The sequence below is a fragment of the Malaclemys terrapin genome, chromosome 3 (genome assembly GCF_027887155.1).
Source record: "Malaclemys terrapin pileata isolate rMalTer1 chromosome 3, rMalTer1.hap1, whole genome shotgun sequence".
Classification (NCBI taxonomy): domain Eukaryota; kingdom Metazoa; phylum Chordata; order Testudines; family Emydidae; genus Malaclemys; species Malaclemys terrapin.
Genome location: NC_071507.1, coordinates 190,704,425 through 190,726,456, shown reverse-complemented (window position 1 = coordinate 190,726,456; position 22,032 = coordinate 190,704,425). Strand labels below are relative to the sequence as shown.

General features: G+C 40.0%; 1 protein-coding gene across 10 annotated transcripts in view; it reads left to right on the top strand.

Moving 5' to 3' along the window:
* The window catches only part of ITSN2 (intersectin 2), a 120,416-nt gene that overhangs the window by 31,918 nt on the left and 66,466 nt on the right, over positions 1 to 22,032 (top strand). For all 10 annotated transcript variants that reach the window (XR_008444467.1, XM_054023680.1, XM_054023675.1 and 7 more), the window contains 12 exons: positions 1,722 to 1,785; positions 4,240 to 4,403; positions 6,551 to 6,751; positions 6,852 to 6,948; positions 8,414 to 8,556; positions 14,657 to 14,720; positions 16,619 to 16,756; positions 16,859 to 16,944; positions 18,135 to 18,397; positions 19,584 to 19,733; positions 20,017 to 20,157; positions 21,490 to 21,577. Coding sequence is in view for 9 of the 10 variants with exons in the window: in XM_054023680.1 (XP_053879655.1) it covers positions 1,722 to 1,785; positions 4,240 to 4,403; positions 6,551 to 6,751; positions 6,852 to 6,948; positions 8,414 to 8,556; positions 14,657 to 14,720; positions 16,619 to 16,756; positions 16,859 to 16,944; positions 18,135 to 18,397; positions 19,584 to 19,733; positions 20,017 to 20,157; positions 21,490 to 21,577 (1,599 nt within the window). In the remaining variant the exon portion in view is untranslated. The remainder of the gene's footprint in view (positions 1 to 1,721; positions 1,786 to 4,239; positions 4,404 to 6,550; positions 6,752 to 6,851; positions 6,949 to 8,413; positions 8,557 to 14,656; positions 14,721 to 16,618; positions 16,757 to 16,858; positions 16,945 to 18,134; positions 18,398 to 19,583; positions 19,734 to 20,016; positions 20,158 to 21,489; positions 21,578 to 22,032) is intronic.

Sequence of the window (22,032 nt, the reverse complement as noted above, 5' to 3'; positions counted from 1 at the left end):
TGGTATTCAGTGGTGAAGTATCGCTTACGCAGGGGTCGGCAACCTATGGCACGTATGCCAAACAAGGCACGCAAGCCGATTTTGAGTGGCTGCCTGCCACGGTCCCGGCCCCCATCCCGACTCAGTCTCCACCCCCACCCCCCCCCCCCCCCCGCTGTCCTCTGCGGGGGCAGGAGGCAGAAGCTTGGTCCTGCGGCAGCCAAGCTTCCCCCCTCCCCCGCTTCTTCCCCCAGCGTGGTGCTTTTCTGCTGTCCTCTTCTCCTTCCCTAGGCCGATCAGTTGATGGCCCTTGCGAGGGGGAGGGGGAGGAGTGGCAGTGTGCTCGCTGCCCCGTAGAGGAGGCAGAGAAGAGGTAGGGACGGGGCCTTGGGGAAGGGGTGGAACAGGGCATATCCCTTCCAGCCCCCTGCCTTGAGCCGCTCAGGGCATGGGCTGGGAGCACCCCCACAAGCCAAGCACCTCAGCCCTCTGCCCTGACCCCTGAACCCCCCCACACACCTAGCCTTCTGCCCTGCACCCCCCCAGCCCTCTGCCCTGACTCCTGAACTCTCCCCCCCCCCCCCAGCCCTCTGCCGGGACCCCTGAACCTCCCCCACCCCCACTGCCTTCTGCCCTGACCTCTGAAGCCCCCCCACACACACCCAGCCTTCTGCACTGCACTCCCCCACACTCCCAGCCCTCTGCCCTGACCCCTGAACTCCTCCCCCCTCCCCCCGCCCAGGTCTTGGGTCCCGGCTGCTGGCCCCTTTCCAGCTGGTGTCCTGGCTGCCGGCCTCGTTGAACAGAACCCCAGGCTGGCAGCGTAAGATCAGCGTTTTAATTTAATTTTAAATGAAGCTTCTTAAACATTTTGAAAACCTTGTTTACTTTACATACAACAATAGTTTAGTTATATATTATAGACTTTTATAGAGAGAGAGACCTTCTAAAAAACGTTAAAATGTATTACTGGCACATGAAACCTTAAATTAAAGTGAATAAATGAAGATTCGGCACACCACTTCTGAAAGGTTGCCTACCCCTGGTTTACGTATTTGTAACGTACTTTGAGATAAAAGGTGCATTGTGAATGTAAAATTATTTTTTCCTGCATAAACATGAATGCTAAACCTTGAAAACTGACTAATGTGCATACACAAAATTTTTTGTTTTACTGTGCATGTATTTAACAGTGTGATCCCTACGGAGTGTGAAACTTGGTGTGGATTTGCATAACAAACCATATTCCATCCTAGAAATATTGAGTAATAAAAGTCTGTCTGTCTGGAATTGTGTGTTCTGTACAGAACGGGGTTTATTTTTAAAGTTTTCTCCTGTAGATGGAAGAGATAGTAGTGGACCAAATTAGACTGAAATAAAAAATATATACTGTTCTCCCCCTCACTCCCACTGCCACCACCAACAAAAAAAGCAGTCAAGGAGGCTGAGACTGAATACTCCATAGTTTATATTGTATCATTGTAAGCTCTTGGTTGCTGTTGATTTGTGACATATAAAACAGCTATTTACAGCTCATTTAACCCACTTCTTGGAGCCAAGATTACAAAATCCATTAGTACATGCAAACTGCCATCACCACGAGCTTGTTACATAGTTCTAAATTTTCAAAAGAGCTCAGCACCCAACATGCTGAGCTCTTGTGAAAGTTCTGGCTTTAATAAATATCTGTGACTTTATTGTAAGGTATTAATACAAGACTTGTTTTTTTCCTCTTATCACAGGTGATCAAGCACGTACCTTTTTCTTGCAGTCAGGTCTACCATCATCAGTCCTAGCTGAAATATGGTAAGGCTTTTAAACATAAATAAATAAATTATAATATAGTATAGTATAATATAATTAATAAAGGATTGGAGATGCTTGGCTCACTTGTATAGATTTTGGTTTGATTTATGTTGCCAATTGAAAGACCACTTTCCAACTACATTATATAAAGAGTCAAACAAGAATGGTGCCTGGACTCACTTATTTCAATATATACTTGTCATATTTAAGTGTCAATATCTGTTCTAATAGTGGAATAAATTAAACTGTAATGGAACTTGAGTAAAAAGGAATGTGGTGGTATAAAAAACAAATAATGATAGACAACCTTTATTGTATTTCTTACATAATTAGTGGTTTAAGGGAATACAGTACATGTACACTTTTAGGCCCTGATCCTGCAATTAAGACTCAATGTGGCTGTACTTGGGTGAATAGGTCTGTCTGAGCAGATCTGATTACAGGATAGTGGCCACATTTGCTTTTTAGTCAAGCATTTGATCCTACTCACAAAATTCAAATTGGTCGACCATGAGCACCGTCACATGGATTAAAAACTGGCTTTAGTATCACAAACAAAGGGTAATGATAAACAGCAGGATATCAAATTAGGGGAGACATCTGGTGGAGTGCCGCAAAGTTCATTGTTAGGCCTTACATAACATTTTAAATAATATGGAAAAAGAAAACAATAGGTTAATGAATTTCCTGGTTGATACTAAACTGAATGGTATTTGAAAGACCAGTGAGACAGATATATCAGAAGTCACTAGAGAGGTTTGAAATATGGACAAGAAATAATAGAATGAGACTCAGCTTGCGGGGAAAATGCATGCTAATAAATTGGGAGTGGAAAATAGCCCAAACACAGGGAGAAACTTCAGAAGACATAAATCCTAAAGTTGTATAGTTGGGTTATAGATAGTAAATTGCATTTAATATTATTATGTAACCTCATCTTCCTTGCGTTAATTCCATCAAATAGGGTCTGCTCTCCAAGTCCTCTCCCTCCAAAGTGCTCTGTTCAGTGCCATATATTATACCACGTGTTAACGTGTCTTCCTTTATAACATCCCACCACTTCTTGAATTGTCTTCTCTGTTTCCTTTAATCTTGATCTGTTAGACTCTCTTATCTACATAGTTGTCAGGACTGTGCTTGATATGACCAAATCATCTGAATCTGCAGTCCCTTATTTTCATTCATTTGGGGACTTAAAGTGTTAGTTTATGGCAAATTTTTATGACCAGCTTCGAACCTGATGCCAGTCGTTCTCCTTTTTTCAACGAGGCCTGGGATTGGTTATGGCAGAGTTACTATAACGTAAGATAGCAGCTGAAAAAAAAGCCACTGCAGTTTTAGTTGACATAGGAAGAGACATCAGCTCATGAAATAGGGAGGTAATAATTCCTCTTTGTGATTTCTGAGTGCACCCCAGAATATTGTGTTTTGTCCTGGGCATTTCATTGCCGGAAATATGCAGACACATTAAAGGAAGTTTAGAGAAGACATCTGTAAAGTAATTAAGGGTGTAGTGGAACTGACTTGTGAGGAAATATATATATTATATTCATCATCTAACCAAGATAGAAAGGGGATATATAGGAAACTATATATATATAGAATGAGATACATTTACAAATATGTAAAGGGTGTAAATACAAAAAATGGATAGGAATTCTTTTTCATGGTATGTTGGGATATATGGGAACTAGGAGCAATGGAATTAAATTAAGAAAAGGGAAATTGGTTAAGTATCAGGAAAATTTTCTGACAATAAAATTTTAGATTCTATGAAGTAATCTTCCAAGGAAAGTGAAAGTTTCTGGGAATATTCCCTCAGTGCATGAGCTGTCCGTTGTATTTATTCACTGTTTATAATATTCAGTTTGGGAAAGTATCACTAGAGATGTGTGTGAATGTTAAAATTTAAAAATAAAATTCACATACTAACTGAATTCTACATAGTGATCCGTAAGTATGTAGATATACTATGTAACTATATTAAGAAATTTTAATAAGTGCCGTGTTTCAGTCTTTTGAATTAATCTCTTGTAATGCCAGATCTTCATTTAATGTGATCTATTTGTCTAGTGCTGAGCCATAATTGTTGCAATAAATGTTACACACAGGGCATGAAGGTACTACTTTGCCAAACAGTCTGCTAGGTTCCTGGGCACCGAGTGGTTAACGTAGGATAATTTTAGAAATTGAGTCACATAAGAAGATGCCAGATGGTCTGTATTAGCATATGTAAACAAAAACAACTGTGCTTTGCGCAAAAAAGTCAAGTTCTACAATTTTCTAAGGGTTTGCACATTGTGGAAGGTCATTCATAACTTTCTGTAAAATCAATATCAGGTTAAACTACAAAAGATAGCAAGGAAATAGAATAAGACAGCAATAAATGAAATTATATAAGCACTCAGTTTTGAGTGAGAAAGTTAATGTTTCCTTCCCCCCTGTTTTTTTAAGGGCTCTTGCAGACCTGAACAAAGATGGGAAGATGGATCAGCAGGAATTCTCCATAGCTATGAAACTCATCAAACTAAAATTACAAGGTCAACACTTGCCTGTGGTCCTCCCACCGATCATGAAGCAACCTCCAGTATTCTCGCCGTTAATTTCTGCTCGCTTTGGTACTTATGAATATTTAATACATTTACTGGTGTTGAGAGATTCACCAAAAAACACAAAAAAAGTATTGAGGTCCTGTGACAGACCCAGACCAGTGGGGTACAGGAGTCTGGTAGAGGGCAAATATACTGGTCACTGGATGAGTAGTTTTCTGTTCCCTGAGTGACCAGAGAAGGGGCTGCACTAGAGTAATCTGGAACCTGCTAGATCCAGTTAAGGCAGGCAGGCTAATTAGGACACCTGGAGCCAATTAAGAAGAAGCTGCTAGAATCAATTAAGGCAGGCTAATCAAGGCACCTGGGTTTTAAAAGGAGCTCACTTCAGTTTGTGATGCGAGTGTGAGGAGCTGGGAGCAAGAGGCACAAGGAGCTGAGAGTGAGAGGGTGTGCTGCTGGAGGACTGAGGAGCACAAGTGTTATCAGACACCAGGAGGAAGGTCCTGTGGTGAGAATAAAGATGGTGTTTGGAGGAGGCCATGGGGAAGTAGCCCATGGAATTGTAGCTGTCATGCAGCTGTTACAGGAGGCACTATAGACAGCTGCAGTCCACAGGGCCCTGGGCTGGAACCCGGACTAGAGGGTGGGCCCGGGTTCCCCCCAAACCTCCCAATTGACCTGGACTGTGGGTTCTTCCAGGGGGGAAGGTCTCTGGGCTGTTCCCCAACCCACATGGTGAATCTCTGCGGCAAGAAAATCCGCCAATAAGCGCAGGACCTACCAAGATAGAGGAGGAACTTTGTCACAGTACATTCATATTTATATCTAACAGAGGAGATCATTGCAGATCATTTGACTAAAGAAACAATCATTGCAAAAGGGATACCCTGATCTAAAGAGCTTTGCAAAAAATTTTCTCTGAAGCTGTTGAAGAATTATCCTTTAATTTTGGATGTTTGTTGCTTATTAGCTGCCTACAATGTAATTCACACAGGAGTGCCTGACTAAATCATTACACTTTTGGCTTGTAAGATGCATGAAAACTGTTCTTACGTGTGACTTACAGGCTGTCCCCTTGACCTAGAACTCTTTTCCCTTCTCTCTCCAAGATGCTAACTTCTGCTCTTTTAGAATTATGCTTTAAAACTAGAGCTAGGCAAATATTTAAAATCTCTCAAGGAATAGTTTTATTTGAAACATTTTTGAAGTTCATCAAATGATTCAATTAATAGTACTCTATCAGCTCTACTTCAACATTTATTTTCTCTTTAGCTTATGAGTTACTCTCTTAGTGTATTCTGGGATTCTGTGTATGCATGACACTATGTTTTGTGAAGCATTTATAAACCAAATAATGTCTGCTAGACTACAAAATATATCCTATGCATCTAGGGGTGTATACAGATTATAAAAGTATGTGTATACATGTATCTATTCCACAGCTGTGTTTAATTATCTGACTAGCTCTAAAGTGTGTGTACGTATATTTACACAAGTATAGACGCTTGTAAATATGTAGCGTTGATAGCCATGTGATGAATTGCAGAGCCATACAAAAAATTAATTTATCACGCATTGTTCACCACTTCACCCAGCATTCTGCCCGTCTATCCATTTTCCCCAGTACTCATTAAATAAATGATGCCAGTGCCCTGAGTAACTTCCAACAACTTCATTTGGGGGAAAAAATCCATTAGCTAGAGACGTTTCCTTCTTTTCACCAAATGTGGAATTTCTTCTCCAAGAATACTGTGGACAGAGGCTCAGGACAAGCAGGTGTCAGTCCTGCAACAGCGACAGTTTTTCTATACATAAATTGTCACAACTTTAAAATCTGTTATTTTATGTCCCCGAAGGGCTAGAAGTAAGAGGCTTATAGATAAGTCATTATAGGGTGGGTATTGGAAACATTAGCTAAATGTATTTTGAGCACACGTTGTTTGTTTCTTCACTTGCGCTTTCTTCTGCATGCAGCATACTCTGTGGCTGGAAAGCTTGAATTAGAGCTGTTCAAAGTGTGGACAAAAATAGATCTTATAATCGAATATAAATGTACATTTTAGAGTATAGGCATCTCTGCACGTTGACTGTCTTATTTGAAGTTTGTATAGCATTTACCAGGCACAGTGGATCCATTCGTAGTTGAGGCCTCTGGATGTTGATGCAGCATTAAATGTTTAATAATAATAATAATAATTTAATTTCTCCTTTAGGAATGGGTAGTATGCCAAATCTGTCCATCCCAACATCTGTGCCTACAATTGCACCTTTAACTCCCATGTCATCATTGACCTCAGTGACTTCGATTCCTCCCTTGGTTATCTCTACTCCCTTGATACCTTCTATCAGTACATCATCATTGCCAAATGGAACATCCAGTCTCCTTCAGCCTTTACCTATGTCTTTCTCTTCAAGTAAGTACAACACAGTAAGATACTCAATTTTGAATACACTAATCTAATTATTAGTGCAGATTATTAACTTGTATCCATTTATTTCTCTTTTTTGTTTTAGCATTGCCTCATCCTGGTTCTTTCAGTCCCATGGCAGGAGGATTTGGTGGTACTAATATACAGAAGGCACAGTCTCTGATCGATTTAGGATCTAGTAGGTATGAAACTTAAGACTTAAAAATGTCATGTCTTAGACTTTAATAACAAATGCCTTTTTAAAAAATTACAATGTAACAGTTCATATTTACAAGCAGAAAAATAAGGAGATGTGTGAACAGCATATATAGACACAATATTTCTGAACATTGATACATACCTAGGAAATAACTACGACAGGAGATTAATTTGTGTTTGGATATGAGCAATTGAATAACATTGTCAGTAAATGTAACAAACATGCTCAAAGTGGGAGGAGGGTTCAAATGTGAAAAGGCGCTGTCAGAAAGAATGGAATGAAGCAGTGTTAAATAAACAGAGGCAAAACATACAGTCCAAGAATTAGGTGTTATGGAAGCTACGTCAATATTGCAGCATGTTCTTTTCTGAGGAAGTTATGCATACAAAAGTTGTCTAAAAGATTATCTATTGCAAACATTTATCTCTGAGGTCATTTTGCAAGTAATGGAGATCATAAATCTTTGTGATCACCTTCCTTATATGTTGTGCCAAAAGTGTTTAAAATAAAAGTTTGGTCTCTTTGGCTGTGTCTATATTATCTTTCCCCCCTAGAGTTCGTCACTATTGCTACAGCCAGATAGCTCTACTGTAGTACTGCTGTAGACAGGACTCCAGGCATCTAATGATATTTTAATCATGATGTTGTCTAACATTCAGAGCACGTTTATGCAATGTAGTGTTTGAAAGGTTCAGTATAAATCAGCACTCTCTCTCTTGCTACCTTCAATGACTGAACCAGTAGTAGTAGCAGCAGCAGTGCAAAATTTTAGGGGGAAAAGGTATAGTTTAGGTTAGGCTTTTTGGTTTAGGGTATTAGCAGCAAGGAGTGACTTTAGAAGCTGCAGATGTTATGTTTTGGGGATGAGTCAGTTCATTGGTTGAATTTTTCATACATTCATGGTTTCATTTTTTGATTTAATTCATGTCCCTACTTAAATTTGCTACTCAGTCATTGTCCTTAGTCTTCAGAGTCCTGCTGTAGAGGCTTTTACAGGTCTTGGGATGTGTTCCTGCTGCCTTCCATAACTACTGGATTTTTATTAATATGTCTTGATTTTTCCCCCCTACTTTTCTTAAATACTACTCCGTACAAATTCTTCAACATGTTGTTTGTAGACACATTACTTGAATGAAAAGAGTGTTTTTCAGTATGTTAAAGTTTTCATTTCAATGCTCTAAATAAACATTGTGTGCTGCATGTAATACGCGTGTAATTCCTCTTTTTTAGTTGCATGGTAGAGATGAAAAACAGGGTTTTAAAATTCTATAATGTTTCTGTTAGGATAGAGAGCAGAGACAGGATTGGGGCCTCATTGTGCTGAGTGCTACACAAACCAATAAGAGGAGATAGCCCCTGTTCCAGGGAGCATACCATCTAAAGCTTGTTTATTAAACAATGGAATTTAGAATAATGTATTTTTGTCTTTTTTAACATTTATATTGCAGTTCAAATTCTTCCTCCACCACTTCACTAACTGGGAATTCACCTAAGACTGGATCCTCAGACTGGGCAGTTCCTCAGGCCTCCAGATTAAAATACAGGCAGAAATTTAATAGCCTTGATAAAAGCATGAGTGGATATCTATCAGGTTAGTATGGCATTTAGACTGGGGGAAAAAAAACAGTTTTCTAATTAATAGAACCTAAAAGATTAATGGTGAAATCCTTTGAAGTTAATCTGAATTTTACAACTGACTTCAATGGAGCCTGGATTTCATCCTAAGTAACCATACATTTTTCTAATCTTTTGGTCTGAATTTTACCGAGACACACAACTGGCTTATAAAAGTGTCACTATATGGGATAACTTGTTGTTTAGCTTTTATGTGTGTGTTAAATTTAAAGAATTCCTATATATGCTACACAAGACAATCTCACTTTACTAATCAGTAAACAAAAGTTTGGGTATGTCCTGCAGGTCTGCACTAAATTTGAACTTTGCTGGTTTCAAAGTTTGTGCTTCAGATTCTCCTAACCAGCTGGCCTTATATTTACTCTGCTCTGTTGTTTTGGGGGTTATTTTTCAAAACTCCCCCAGTCAACTAAAACTTTTTTTTTAACAACATTTCAAGTGACACCAATACCATCAAATGTAGTACTGTAAACCTAATCTTGTTGTTGAATGCAATTTCATACAATGAGCCAAGAGCAAATGTTTAAAGGGCAGAATTATGTTAACATCTCCTTGACCTGAAAGGCTGTTTTTTTTGTTGTTTTTTTGGGGGGGTGGGTAGGTAAGTATCTGTTGGGGGATGAATAAATAATACTTTTATTTTAGAGTTTTAGCAGTCCTCCCTAAAAGTCTATCAAACATGCGATAGCCTATATATTAAGCACTCTTGGGATTTAGATGCTTCTAACCCCTTTAAACTCCTTTAATGGTACAGAAAAGATGAGACCTGTCATTTAACCAAAAACTCTTCTGTGTAGCAGTTTTCAGTCTGATTCAATTTTTGCTTCACCTTGCATCTGTGCTTCTGTTAATCAAGAATGAAAGCTATGCTGCAATCTTTGTTACGAAGATTCTTCCTTATAACGAAGAAGAAAATGGGCTGAAACTGTTGGCAACAATGTACTGATTATCTTGCTCCATTGCATTGAGTAGAGCTCAGCCTGTGTACCTTTCGCTGAGAAACAAGGTGGGTGAGATAATCTCTTCTATTGGATCAATTTCTTTTGGTGAAAGAGACAAGCTTTTGAGCTCCACAGATCACCAACAGAAGTTGGTCCAATAAAGGATATTACCTTATGCACCTTTTCTCTCATATATCCCGGACCAGCATGTCTACAACGCTACCTTTTGCTGATTCATTCTGTCATATTAAAAGGAGAGAGTGTATAGATCAATGCTAGAATAAATTTATATTGGATATGAAAGCAAAAGCTATTTTAGAATTCATAGAACATTCAATAAAAAAGTATATTGGAGTCACAGAGATATTCATAAGGAAACAAAAAAGCTGAGAAGGGTCAGGCTGGGGGCAGAATATGACTAAACAGCTAGGTATAGGAATGTATTGGGGGGGGAGAGGAGAATCTTTTAAAAAATCCCATAATGCACCTGAAACCCAGTTGATGTTAATAAAGTATGCAATACAAACTTTGGAAGGCAAATATAAGTTAGAGAATGAGGGCTAAGAAGAAATTTGAAGGCGAAAAAGTTCCCAAATGAGGACATTAATTTTTAAAAAATAGTTATTTCGAGTAAGAAAAGACACATGAAACAAGAAACCTGTGGGTATGTTTAACAGACCCCTAGGATGTCAAGGGCAAGAACGGAGAATGAGATTGCAGAGAAACTAAATTGCATCTTAGGCCTTGCCTACACTACAGAGTTTTGTCGACAAAAGTTATGTCGCTTTAATTAAACCACTGTTGCATGTCCACACTAGCCCCTTGGGTCAGCAGAGCTCATCCACACTAGCAGCTCTTGTATCGACACAGAGAACAGTGCACTGTGGGTAGCTATCCCACTGTGCAACTGGCCGCAGGGTGCTTTGTGAAGGATTTGCAGTGCCTCATGGGGCAGGTACAGCATCACATGATGCAGGTTTCTCAATCCTATCATTCCATGGGCATCCTACTAGATTGCCAGCTGCTTTTCAACTGAAGTGTATGTGCGGGGGAGAGTGTGTGACAGGGAGTATGTGGGAAGGGGCCGGGGGAAAGACAGAAACACTGTGTGTGTTGGGGAAGCATGTCTCTTTAAATTCACACATGCAGTCTCTTTAAGTTCAGACAGCAGCCTGAGCAACTAATCCTGGGGGAGGGGAATACCCCCACCCCTGGCTCTGCACAGCACAGCAGCCTCTCCCCTACAGCAGGAGCCTGCTCTGCCTACCTGCTGATTACACATTAATGGTTCCGTGATTCCCTCCAAGTTCTCCCACTGCCTCCTCAGCTACTGGGAGCAGCATCCTCAGCAGCTCTGTTAGCTCTCCACACTGAGGAATGTCAAAGCTTTCGAGAGCTTTAAAAGGGGAGGGGCGCATGCCTAGAGGGCAGCTGAGTTCAAAACAGTGAGCAGAGCAGTCACGGTTAGGTTGACCAGATGTCCCGATTTTATAGGGCCAGTCCCAATTTTGGGGTCTTTTTCTTATATAGACTCCTATTACCCCCCACCTCCGTCCCAATTTTTCACACTTGCTGTCTGGTCGCCCTTGTCACAGTTGGCATTGTGGGATACTGGGGGAGGCCAGTTATGTCAACATAACAAACGGCAGTATCTACATTGATGCTTTGTCACTCACTTTTCCTCAAAAACCTTCATTCCTCTCAAGGTGGTTTTATTTTGTCACCAAAAGTAGCTTTGTAGTGTGTACACCTTTATTGTTTTAAGCAACAAAGAGTCCTGTGGCACCTTATAGGCTAACAGACGTATTGGAGCATAAGCTTTTGTGGGTAAATACCCACTTCGTCAGACGCACGTGGTGGAAATTTCCAGAGGCAGGTATAAATATGCAGGCCAGAATCAGTCTGGCGATAACGAGGTCAGTTCAATCAGGGAGGATGAGGCCCCCCTTCTAGTAGTTGAGGTGTGAAAACCAAGGGAGGAGAAACTGCTTTTGTAGTTGGCTAGCCATTCACAGTCTTTGTTTAATCCTGAGCTGCTGGTGTCAAAGTTGCAAATGAACTGAAGTTCGGCAGTTTCTCTTTGGAGTCTGGTCCTGAAGTTTTTTTGCTGCAGGATGGCTACCTTTAAATCTGCTACTGTGTGTCCAGGGAGGTTGAAGTGTTCTCCTACAGGTTTTTGTATATTGCAATTCCTAATATCTGAGGATTAATGGACCCAAGGCAGATATTCCACCACATGTGTCTGCCGAAGTGGGTGTTCACCCACCCACCCACGAAAGCTTATGCTCCAATACGTCTGTTAGTCTATAAGGTGCCACAGGACTCTTGGTTGCTTTTTACAGATCCAGACTAACACGGCTACCCCTCTACTTCATTGTTTTGTTAGCAAAAGCTGCCTTTTGCTGACAGAACTGTGTAGAGTAGACAAGGCCTTAGTCATCACACTGGATTATGGAGAAACAAGCAGTTCATATTTCCATAGTGCCTTTAGGGTTGCCAACCCTCCAGGATTATGTCATGTGATGAAATTTCCAAGAATACATCCAACCAAAATTGGCAACCCTAAGTGCCTTGCTTTCATTACCTGAGGTTACTGAGCAATATCGAAGAGGGAGAAGGGTCCTAAAAAGGAATCAAACGGCTCAAGAAACTTACATCGGCTTCAGCAAGACTGTTTGGGTGTAACGGTCAGCCTGCATTGAACGCAGGTTTATGACTTAAATTCCCTCTAAGCTGTGCAGCAGGCTATAAAGGGCTTGGCAGCTACAGAGGCCTGGATAGAAGAGAGGTAGGGGGTGGACGGGGACTGGGGATGGGAGCAAGTTGGGGCGTGCAGGGCTGCTGCGGGCCTCTCCCCTAGCCCTGGAGCTCCAGGTGCTGGCATGGGGGGGGGAGAGGGCCCTGCCCCAGAGCGCCGTGCTGCCAACTGGGACGGGGGGCCCTCTCCACCGGAGCTCTGTGCTGATGACGGGGAGAGGAGGGCCCCTCCCCCGGAGCTCGCTGCTGCCAGTGTGGAGAGGGCTTGGGGGAGTCCTCTGGCTCCAGCCCCAGGGCAGCCTGCACCCCAAACTCCTCATCCCCAGCCCCACCCCAGAGTCCGCACCCCCAGCTGGAGCCCTCACCCCCCCACACTCCAACAATCTGCCCCAGCCCTGCAGCCCCCCTCCCACACCCTGAACCCCTCACCCCCCACCCCATACCCCAACCCTTTTCCCCAGCCCTGAGCCCCCTCCTGCACCCCAAACCCTTAATTCTGGCCCACCCCAGAGCCCACAACCCAAGCCAAAGCCCTCACTCCCCCCACACACACTCCAACCCTCTGCCCCAGCCCTGAGTCTCCTTCCACACTCCAAACCCCTCGGCCCCACTCCTGCCACACATCACCTCCATATTGGTGCACATAATAAAATTCATTCTGCACCTGGATATAAAAAATTAGAGAGAACATTGTTTATGACCTAAAGTTGCAGCCTTGGATAGCATTCACTTTAGCGTTTTGAAGGGCCAAAAGGCAGAAGTAACTGAATAACAAAAATATGCTATTTAATAATAAATACAGCCACACGTGTGAATACCTGGAGGATAGTCAGTGTTGGAGGACTTAAAAAATGGTTAAGGGATAATCCCAGTATTTATAGATCATTTAGCCTGCCGTCCTTACTGGAAAAATAATAAGGGGGCACAGATCTTACGGAGTTTGAGGTTCTACAAATCTCTCAAACTGCTTGGGTTCTACAGACTAGCATGTCTTCTCACTTTTTTCCCACTGTAATTTAAAACAGTTTTCCCTAAGGGTGATTACATTAAATAAAAAACACTAGCTAACGGGTTGCATATGATATGAATTGGGGAATAAATAAATCTCTCCCCACCTTACCTTCCTAAAAATCTAGCCTAGCAATAGTGGCAGTAACTTGTTTAAATTTATAATCACATGCACGCTGTGGGTTTGAAAATTTGACTTAAGTGTTTCTGGAATGCAACACTTATGGGAAAGGAGGGCTAGAGGTGGGGAGAAAAGAAGGGAGCGGGTAGTGAAAACGTGAGGTAAATTATTGTATGGTTCTTGATTCATTCATTTTAACACTCACGACAGCAGCAAAGGCTCTGCAGGCACCCCATCTAAGGCTGAATGTATTTTAAAAATGACTTGTGAAATTAAGGACACCTGCAAAATGCTTTTTGTGCCATGTACTGTACTGTGTACACACAGGAGAAATTGCTCAAATGCCTGATTTTTATTTTCTTTGTTTTGTTTGTAAACAATACAAGCAATGTGCCTCACTCCCACGGATGCTAAGGGATGAGTTTTTCATACGTGCCTACATGACTTAGGAGCACAAGTCCCATTTACTTTCAATGAGAGTTGTGCTCCTGAATCACTTTGATGCTATTGAAAAGTTCCACTCAAAGTTACTAAAAGAATGGAGTTCCATAAAATATCTATTTAGTAGATCACCAAAGGATTATTGTGGTCCAGTGGATACAGAAGTGGACAAGAAGTCAGTAAACCTGGGGTTCAGTTTGTGGCATTGCTACTGACTTGCTGTATCACCTTGAGCAAGTCACTTCATCTGACTGTGTCTCAGTTTCTCTGTCTATAAAATGGGAACAACTCCTCTCCACTTTTTTAAGGGACTTGGATCTAAGTGTGAAAAGTGCTAAGTGTTTACTATCATTTTTCCTATAGACTGAGGGTTTCTTCCCAGCAATCTGTATAGTTAGTTAGCAGGAGAAGGAAAGTAGCCCTCACATTAACAGTGTTAACTCTTTGCAAATAGTCAGCTACATTCTACATATAGCTGTGAAGATCACCATAAACTGTTATGTTAATCTGTGGTGGGATTTTCTGAATGAGAAAAGTTGGTCAAGGACACTAATGATATTTCTTTACTTGTGATCATTATATCTGTGGTTCGTGTTTTTAAAAGTAGACAGAAATAATACAGTATACAGACTACCAGCTTTAATAAACGGTCATCACAAACTGATGAAGTCAAATTAAGAATAAACATGGGTTGCCCCAGTGTACAACGCATCACATAATATCTGTCTTTTGTTCTAAATAGATTTATATATGAAAATTCTTAATAGTTTAATCTGTATTTCACTAAGGATTTCAAGCAAGGAATGCCCTTCTGCAGTCAAACCTTTCTCAGACTCAGCTGGCTACCATTTGGTAAGTTTACTCACTGATTGATGAGAGGCTTACACAATTGTGGTGGGGAATGTAATCTGCTCTCTGCCATCAAGAAGTATTAAAGGACAAGGTCCATTTAAAAATCGTACACTCTAAAACCCAGTCAACTTTATTTACCCATTTTGCTAATAATTGATTAAAACTGCACTGTTTTAAAAGTCCAGTTTGCCATTTATTATTTATTCTGGACTATGTAAATCAGCAAAGTCAGTTTTGCTTTCGGGTTCAATGCTTCATTGTTTGGATTGCAAACACGGAAGAAGAGGGTTTATTTGTTGAGGAAACAACAGTTTTAGGTAAAAATAAGTTCTCATTAGAATATCAAAACAAACAAATCCCAGAGATGTTTTCAAAACTTGTCAATTTAAATTTGAATCTAAATTTACTTTAAACAACAACAACAAAAGCGTTCCTTCAGTCCATTAGTGGTTTGTGACAGTTGTACACAGATAGTTGTACATTGCAGTTGATTAAAGCTTGTTGTTGTTATAGTGTTGGAAACAATTATAATCTTCTGAAGACTTAGGTAATAAGTTTTTGAATTCCTGTACATTATGGGCTGGATCTTGCCTTTCAACACAGCTGTGACTACGGGGTGATATATAAACTTCACCTTCTCACAGGAATCCACAAAAGCTTTGTGGATTAGATTAGCATTAGACAACCTGCTGAAGCACTGTTCCCTCCCTGCTTCCCCTTTGTCCAGGAGGTAGTCATTTGCTTCTGGCCCACATCAGCAGCAAATTGTAGTATGCCTCACAGTTGTGTAGTGCATTATGGGGGTGCAGCGAAAGTGCTATTAACCTCCTCCTTGGTGTGGAGACTTCAGAGCAGCTGTAGCCATGTAGCATCCAATTAGGTCCTCTTTGCAGGTATGCAGTCCAAGTCACAATTTATCCCAAAGTCAGTAATTATCAATCTTTTATTTTGGTATTAAGAAGAGAGTCATTTTTAATATTGCCCATAGGCGGAGCTGGTCAATAAATAGAAGAAAAATCACCTGTTTATCAACTTTGTTTCTGATTTTTGTTGGATTTCCTCCTCTCCCCTCCCCCATAATGCTTTGTGGCCAGCTCTGAAGGACTGTTTCTACCTGCCCCATCACACTTTTCTTTAAGGGAGGCTCCTTGCCTGTATCTCTATGGACAGCCACATGTTCCTTTCCTTCACTCTTCAGCAAAGTTTCATGTAGGAGTACGACAGTGATACTAGTGCATATGCTGCCTACCCATTAAAGCAGGATTTGGGGATTGGACGTATTTAATCCTGCACCTGCCAGTTGCAGGGAGCTCTGGAGCAGCTCACCCTTCCCCCACAGCATTATCAGCTGATCTCTCTGGGGTGTTGAGAAAGAATCCTAGGCTAGGGGTCACAAGGGTGGAAGGAGCCCTGCATGAAGATCCCTTTTGTAGTATCACAGCATAAATTTAGATAATGCTTTATCTCCTGAGAAAAGAACTGAGGCAGAGTAAAATGGGTGCTGTGATCTTGAGAGTGGCTTGAACATGGAACAGGGTTTTGTTTCCAGTTCTGCTTGTCATGTTACCTTGGGCAAGTCACTTAGCCTTTCTCATCCTCATTTTCCCCACTTACTTATGTACTGCATAGTGATGTTGACCTAATTAATGTTTGCGAAGTGCCTTTGCAATCATTTGACAACGTATGCTGTATAGAAGCCAATTCTTATTTAAACTGTAAAATTAAAATAATAAAGTTTTCTTTCATCCACTATTGTTTTTACTAAGATGAGGGATTGTTTACCAGTTCACCCTACGAGGTCTATGCCTTAAGAAATTGTTCTATAATAATTAATTTCAGTTATCCCTTCCAAGTGATTTTCAATTGCACTGACGACAACATTCTCCCATTTTATTTAGGTCACTATCTGACATTGATGGAGATGGACAGCTGAAAGCAGATGAGTTTGTGTTAGCCATGCATCTAACTGATATGGCCAAAGCTGGGCAGCCTCTGCCATTGACCCTGCCTCCTGAACTGGTACCTCCTCCTTTCAGGTAAAGTGCTCCGGACAGGGAGACATGACCTAAATCCAGAGGTAATATAAAGAATATTGAATAGCCTGAATTTAACTTCCCCCAAAATAACTTCTCTCCTAGAGGTGGAAAATATGCCGAAAATGTTAATGGAACTCTGCCATTTTGCCAGCAAATGCAAGAAGAGGAGCCCCAGAAAAAACAGCCAGGTAAGAATGAGATTTTGAGTTTTGTGTTAGTGTGTAACACTCTTCTTTGAAGAATATTACATCTTTTAGAAACTAAAAAGGGGATAAGGAAGTACAGCATTACTATTTCAGGAGCTGCACTTCTGTTACCTTGGACAGAGGGAAGGTTGCCCTGATGATGTCATCTAAGGGCAGTTAAGAAAACATCATGAATGTAAGGATGAGGGGCTGTTTTTCAGGGGTAGGAAGTATCAGTGACGTTATTATTAATGAAAGTCTTGGAAAGCTTCATGGTCGAAACATTGGAACACCACTGCAAAATTCCATGTAATTGAAAGTTACTGGCGCTTGCCTTGTCTCCATATTAGTGCAGAATTTTGAACCTGAGGTAGCTTGATTTTGCCACAGTATCTGCAAGCAACATGTAGTTTACCGTGACCTATAGTTTCAGACTCTGCTCCTGTCTGACTGCTGCTGCCAGGAGGGAGTAATAAAGGCTCCCTCTTGGTGGCAGAGTATGGGCAAGGCTTATTTCCATTTTGAGAAGGTAATCCCAGAGGCCCCTAAACTATTCCCCCCACACTTTTTTTTTTTTTTTTTTTTTTAATTCCATGTTGCAGTTATTGACCCTGATGATGGTTTGTTTGCTGCTGTTTTAACAGTTTGAGTCTAACAAAAACTAAAGGTAACCTGCCTTTTGAAGAACCTCTTATTTGTGCTGACATATGTGCTGTACAGTGAAGAACGGTTTAAAAAGATGAGCTGTGTAACTCTGCCATTTTCCTATCCAATGTCAGTATCCAAGAAAGCAGCCCTCCATTAACTTGTAAAATTTTGTTTGTCTTGGACGGATAGAATAATTTTATGTCTATTAATGTTAAATTGTACTCTGCTTTAAACCACCAATCCTACCTAGCCACAGTTTTTTGTGGGAGGTCAGTAAGTTTTACCACAGAAAATTTCTTTTTGCTGTCAGGAGTTATGAAATGTTGCCGTTGTGCCAAGTTGTGAAAACAATAAGAATGTCAGTGTTTGTGAAAAGAAGATTGATACTTTAACACTGCTCGTTTTAAGGTGCTTAAATTATCTGTGGTGTGATGTTCTGAGCTAGCCAATAAGAAAACATAATAGGCATTAGCACTGTAAGAGAGGAACTGGCTTTGGACTATTGTTCTGTGTAAAACAGTACTAACTTCTGTGCCTTATTTTAGTTACATTTGAGGACAAGAGGAAAGCAAACTATGAGAAAGGAAACATGGAACTGGAAAAACGACGTCAAGTCCTACTGGAGCAGCAGCAGAGAGAGGCGGAACGTAAGGCGCAGAAAGAAAGAGAAGAACAGGAACGAAGAGAGAGGGAACTGCAGGAGCAGGAGCGGAAAAAGCAGCTTGAACTGGAAAGGCATTTTGAGAAACAACGAGAGCTGGAAAGACAAAGGGAGGAAGAGAGAAGAAAAGAAATAGAAAGGCGGGAGGTTGTTTTCTTTATTTTCTTTACTTTTAATGCTTAAAGTAGTACGCACCCACACTCAATGAACACAGTTGGTTAATCTATTCCCTTGTCCATTTGGGAACTTGTAATTTTTGTGTGCCTTTGAACTTGCATTACCTCTAGACAAACAGTCTTGGTCTAGTAGTTTGAACATAGGACTGGGAGCCAGGCACTCATTGAATCATGGCTTGGGCATGCACTCCTTGTGTGACTATTGCAAGTCATTTTGGAGGGACACCATCATTTTTGTCAGAAATGTTGTGCCTACTATTGTTACATATAACCCCTAAAGTTGCTAAAACTCAGGTTCTCAAGACTCTTTTGTATTGCGAACCACATTTTCTTTTACAGTTCTCTTTTTAAACCAAAAAAACCCCAACAACTGTAACCCAAAACTAGGCTTGACTGAAGCTTGAAATTGACATTATTTTACTTTTGATCCTATAACAAATCTGGGTCTACTTGGTTTGTCCACAATCCCATTTAAAATTGCATCCACTCTGTGACCAGTCGTGCTAAGGGCTTCCTGAGTCATTATCAGTTCCCAGCACTGTTCTCAGATAGAGGCAAGACTATTAGAGTGAAACCAAATTTGTATCTGAATTATACATTACATTATACCCAATTAGCTTTCTCCACAGTTGATTATTCTGGCAGTTTCCCCTCCTGTGGGAGTTGAGACATTCAGAACCTTGTAGGATAAGATCTTCCATTCTTGTGATCATATATGATATTTGAAATATATAAGATTGTGCTTTAAGAGCAGAATTCTTGTATGTTTTACTACTGTGCTACTCACAAGTAGAACAGAATGGCAGATTACTTTGCACAAGAGGGTAAGCAAACCTGAACGTGCAAGGTCTAGGTCTAATTTAAGACTTGCCAGCCTTTGTAGTGTCCCCTTTACTGATATCATTTAGGATTCAAGGTGTGGATTTTGTTCATTAAATGGCAAACTGTGTAGATATTGCTAAGTATGAAAATACATATATAGCTTTCATTTGTCTGTACATCAAACACTTACTTTTTATTAAACTGGAAATATTTAATCTTAGCTTAATTTAGCTACAGAATGTATGTGTAGATATCAACACTGTAAAACTTCTAGTTGGCTTTAGAGCTTCTAAAGGGTATTGTAAGCTTACAGTGATATAACTTGTTATCTGTAGGCAGCAAAGCAGGAACTCGAGCGCCAGCGACGGCTGGAATGGGAGAGAATTCGACGCCAAGATCTTCTTAATCAGAGAAACAGGGAACAAGAAGAAATTGTCAAGTTGACCTCTAAAAAGAAGAGCCTTAATCTTGAATTAGAAGCCCTGGTGAGGCACACATGATATTAAATGTACTTGAGTGATATACAGTATTTTAAAACACTACAAGAATCTTAAAATGCACATTAAAGTGCTGAGTATGTTTTCTTGATCAGGAAATTAACTTGGTATTGGCTCAGAAATCAGTTTTTTTTTTTCTAAGAATTGTTCTTAAGGTACCTTTAGGCAGAAATGATCTTTTCAGAGAAGTTTGATAGAGAAACTTTTTGTTGTTGTTGTTTTTTTTTTTTTTTTTACAACATGTGGTTTAATCTTTTTTGTTTTTCTGCAGAGTGGCAAACATCAGCAGATCACAGGCAGACTGCAAGATGTTCGAAGTAGAAAACAAATTCAGAAAAGTGAGCTGGAAGCTCTAGATAAAAAATGTGATTTGGGAATTGTAGAAATCAAACAGCTACAACAACAACTTCAGGTATGTGATTTCCTGTTACACCTAAAGATCTTTCATTTCTCTTTTCACTTCTCTTTAACAGTTGTGGTGGCATCAGTAGTGTGTCCTGATAGGAAAGATTTGTGCAATAGCGTCAAGGAATTGAATGGTTATGGTGCAGAAAAGAAAACTAAGTAGAAATGGCCAGTGAATGTGGTTGCACAATGCCTATTAAAATTATTTATAGCATTAGGGAAACCAATATGTACAATTCATGATCATTGATATTAATTTTACAAGGCAAGAAGTGAGGTTTTGACCGTAATTTCAGTATCATGTGCTAATTTACCAGTGATTATATAGGAAGATATTTTGCAGGGTTCTATAAGATTCCTACCTGGTTTCTGCTTCTTCATCTACATTTGATATTTCTAAAAAGAAGTAAAACTCCCAAAAGTGTTTTCTTGCTCTCACCTTTCCAGTGAAGGTAGTAGACCTGTGCAGCGCTCTGTCTACATCTCCGATGTTTTCAGATCACTGAATTAAGCAACATGATGGAACATGTATGGAAGATGCAACAGCTGATGTTCATCAATTCATTCCATACAATTAATTGATGTAATTCAGAAATCAGCTCTGTTTTTCATTAATTGATACAATTTTGGGGGTGTTAATTTTAAAATCCTAGGGTTTGACTTTTAATGTGAAAAATCCTAAAACTGCGTTTGCATTATTTCATCTCACTTTTTTTTTTTTTTAAGATTTAAGCTCACCTGTTCCCAAAACACACAGTTGCAGTTAGTAATAATTGTTATTTCTTCATTGTGTATTGATCCTTCTCTTGTCTACACACGGGGTTAGGACTGGTGCAGCTACACTGATTTCTAGCAATTGACTGTTCGGGCAAATCCCTCGCAAAGTGTTAAAATTGATGAATGATTTCAAGTATTAGAAATTCCATATGCTAAACTAAAGCACACGGTATAATAACCTGTTTTTGTTTTATTTATCAGAAACTGAAACCTATTAGTTGATGGCCAGTTTCAAAGAACACTTGGATTTCTTTGGAAATTCACATTCTACCATAATACACAAATGTTACACTAATATGCTTTACATTTGTTCATTTTAACTGTTTTAAATGTGTGTGTTGAAGAATACTTAGTTTTTAATAATAACTATATAGATAGATAGATAGTGATCATAGAATAGTGAGTTTTTTCCGTTATGGGGAAAAAATTGTACCAGTGCACTATCATACAGTTTGTTTACGTCATGTGATGTTGAAAAATTGTTTGTTTGTGTTTGGTGCCATGTAAACAGATATTAACCTTTCTTAAAAATACATTGTACCTCTTTCTTATATATCTATAGGAATATCAGAATAAACTAGTCCATTTAGTTCCTGAAAAGCAGTTATTAAATGAGAGAATAAAACACATGCAGCTGGACAACACTCCTAGTAAGTGTCTTCAAATAAACACGTTGCTCTATATACTAGCTTTTCTTTACTCACTGGGAAGGCTACTGTCTGTGTTGTTATTTACTATCCCTTCATAGTTACCATAGATTCAGCAAGTCCCAGTGAATACTCGGAACTGTTTGTTGAACCTACTTTCTACCATTTCCTAATCTAACAACTGTGGGGAGAAATCTGTTTTGATAAGAAAAGAAGGCTACAGCTTTAAACATAGACAATACAGACTATAGTACAAGGAGGAATTATGGTCCTTGCTGCCCAGATTTTCCTTTTGCTTACAGTCGTGTAAAATCAGGAGTAACTCCATTTAAATCAAAGGAATTGATGCAAGTTTTACCCTACTGTTAAGTGAGCGGCAAACGTGGGCTGAAGCGTCTGCCCACAGGAGTTGCATCTAATCAAACTAATACAATATAAAGAGTAGATATCATACAAAC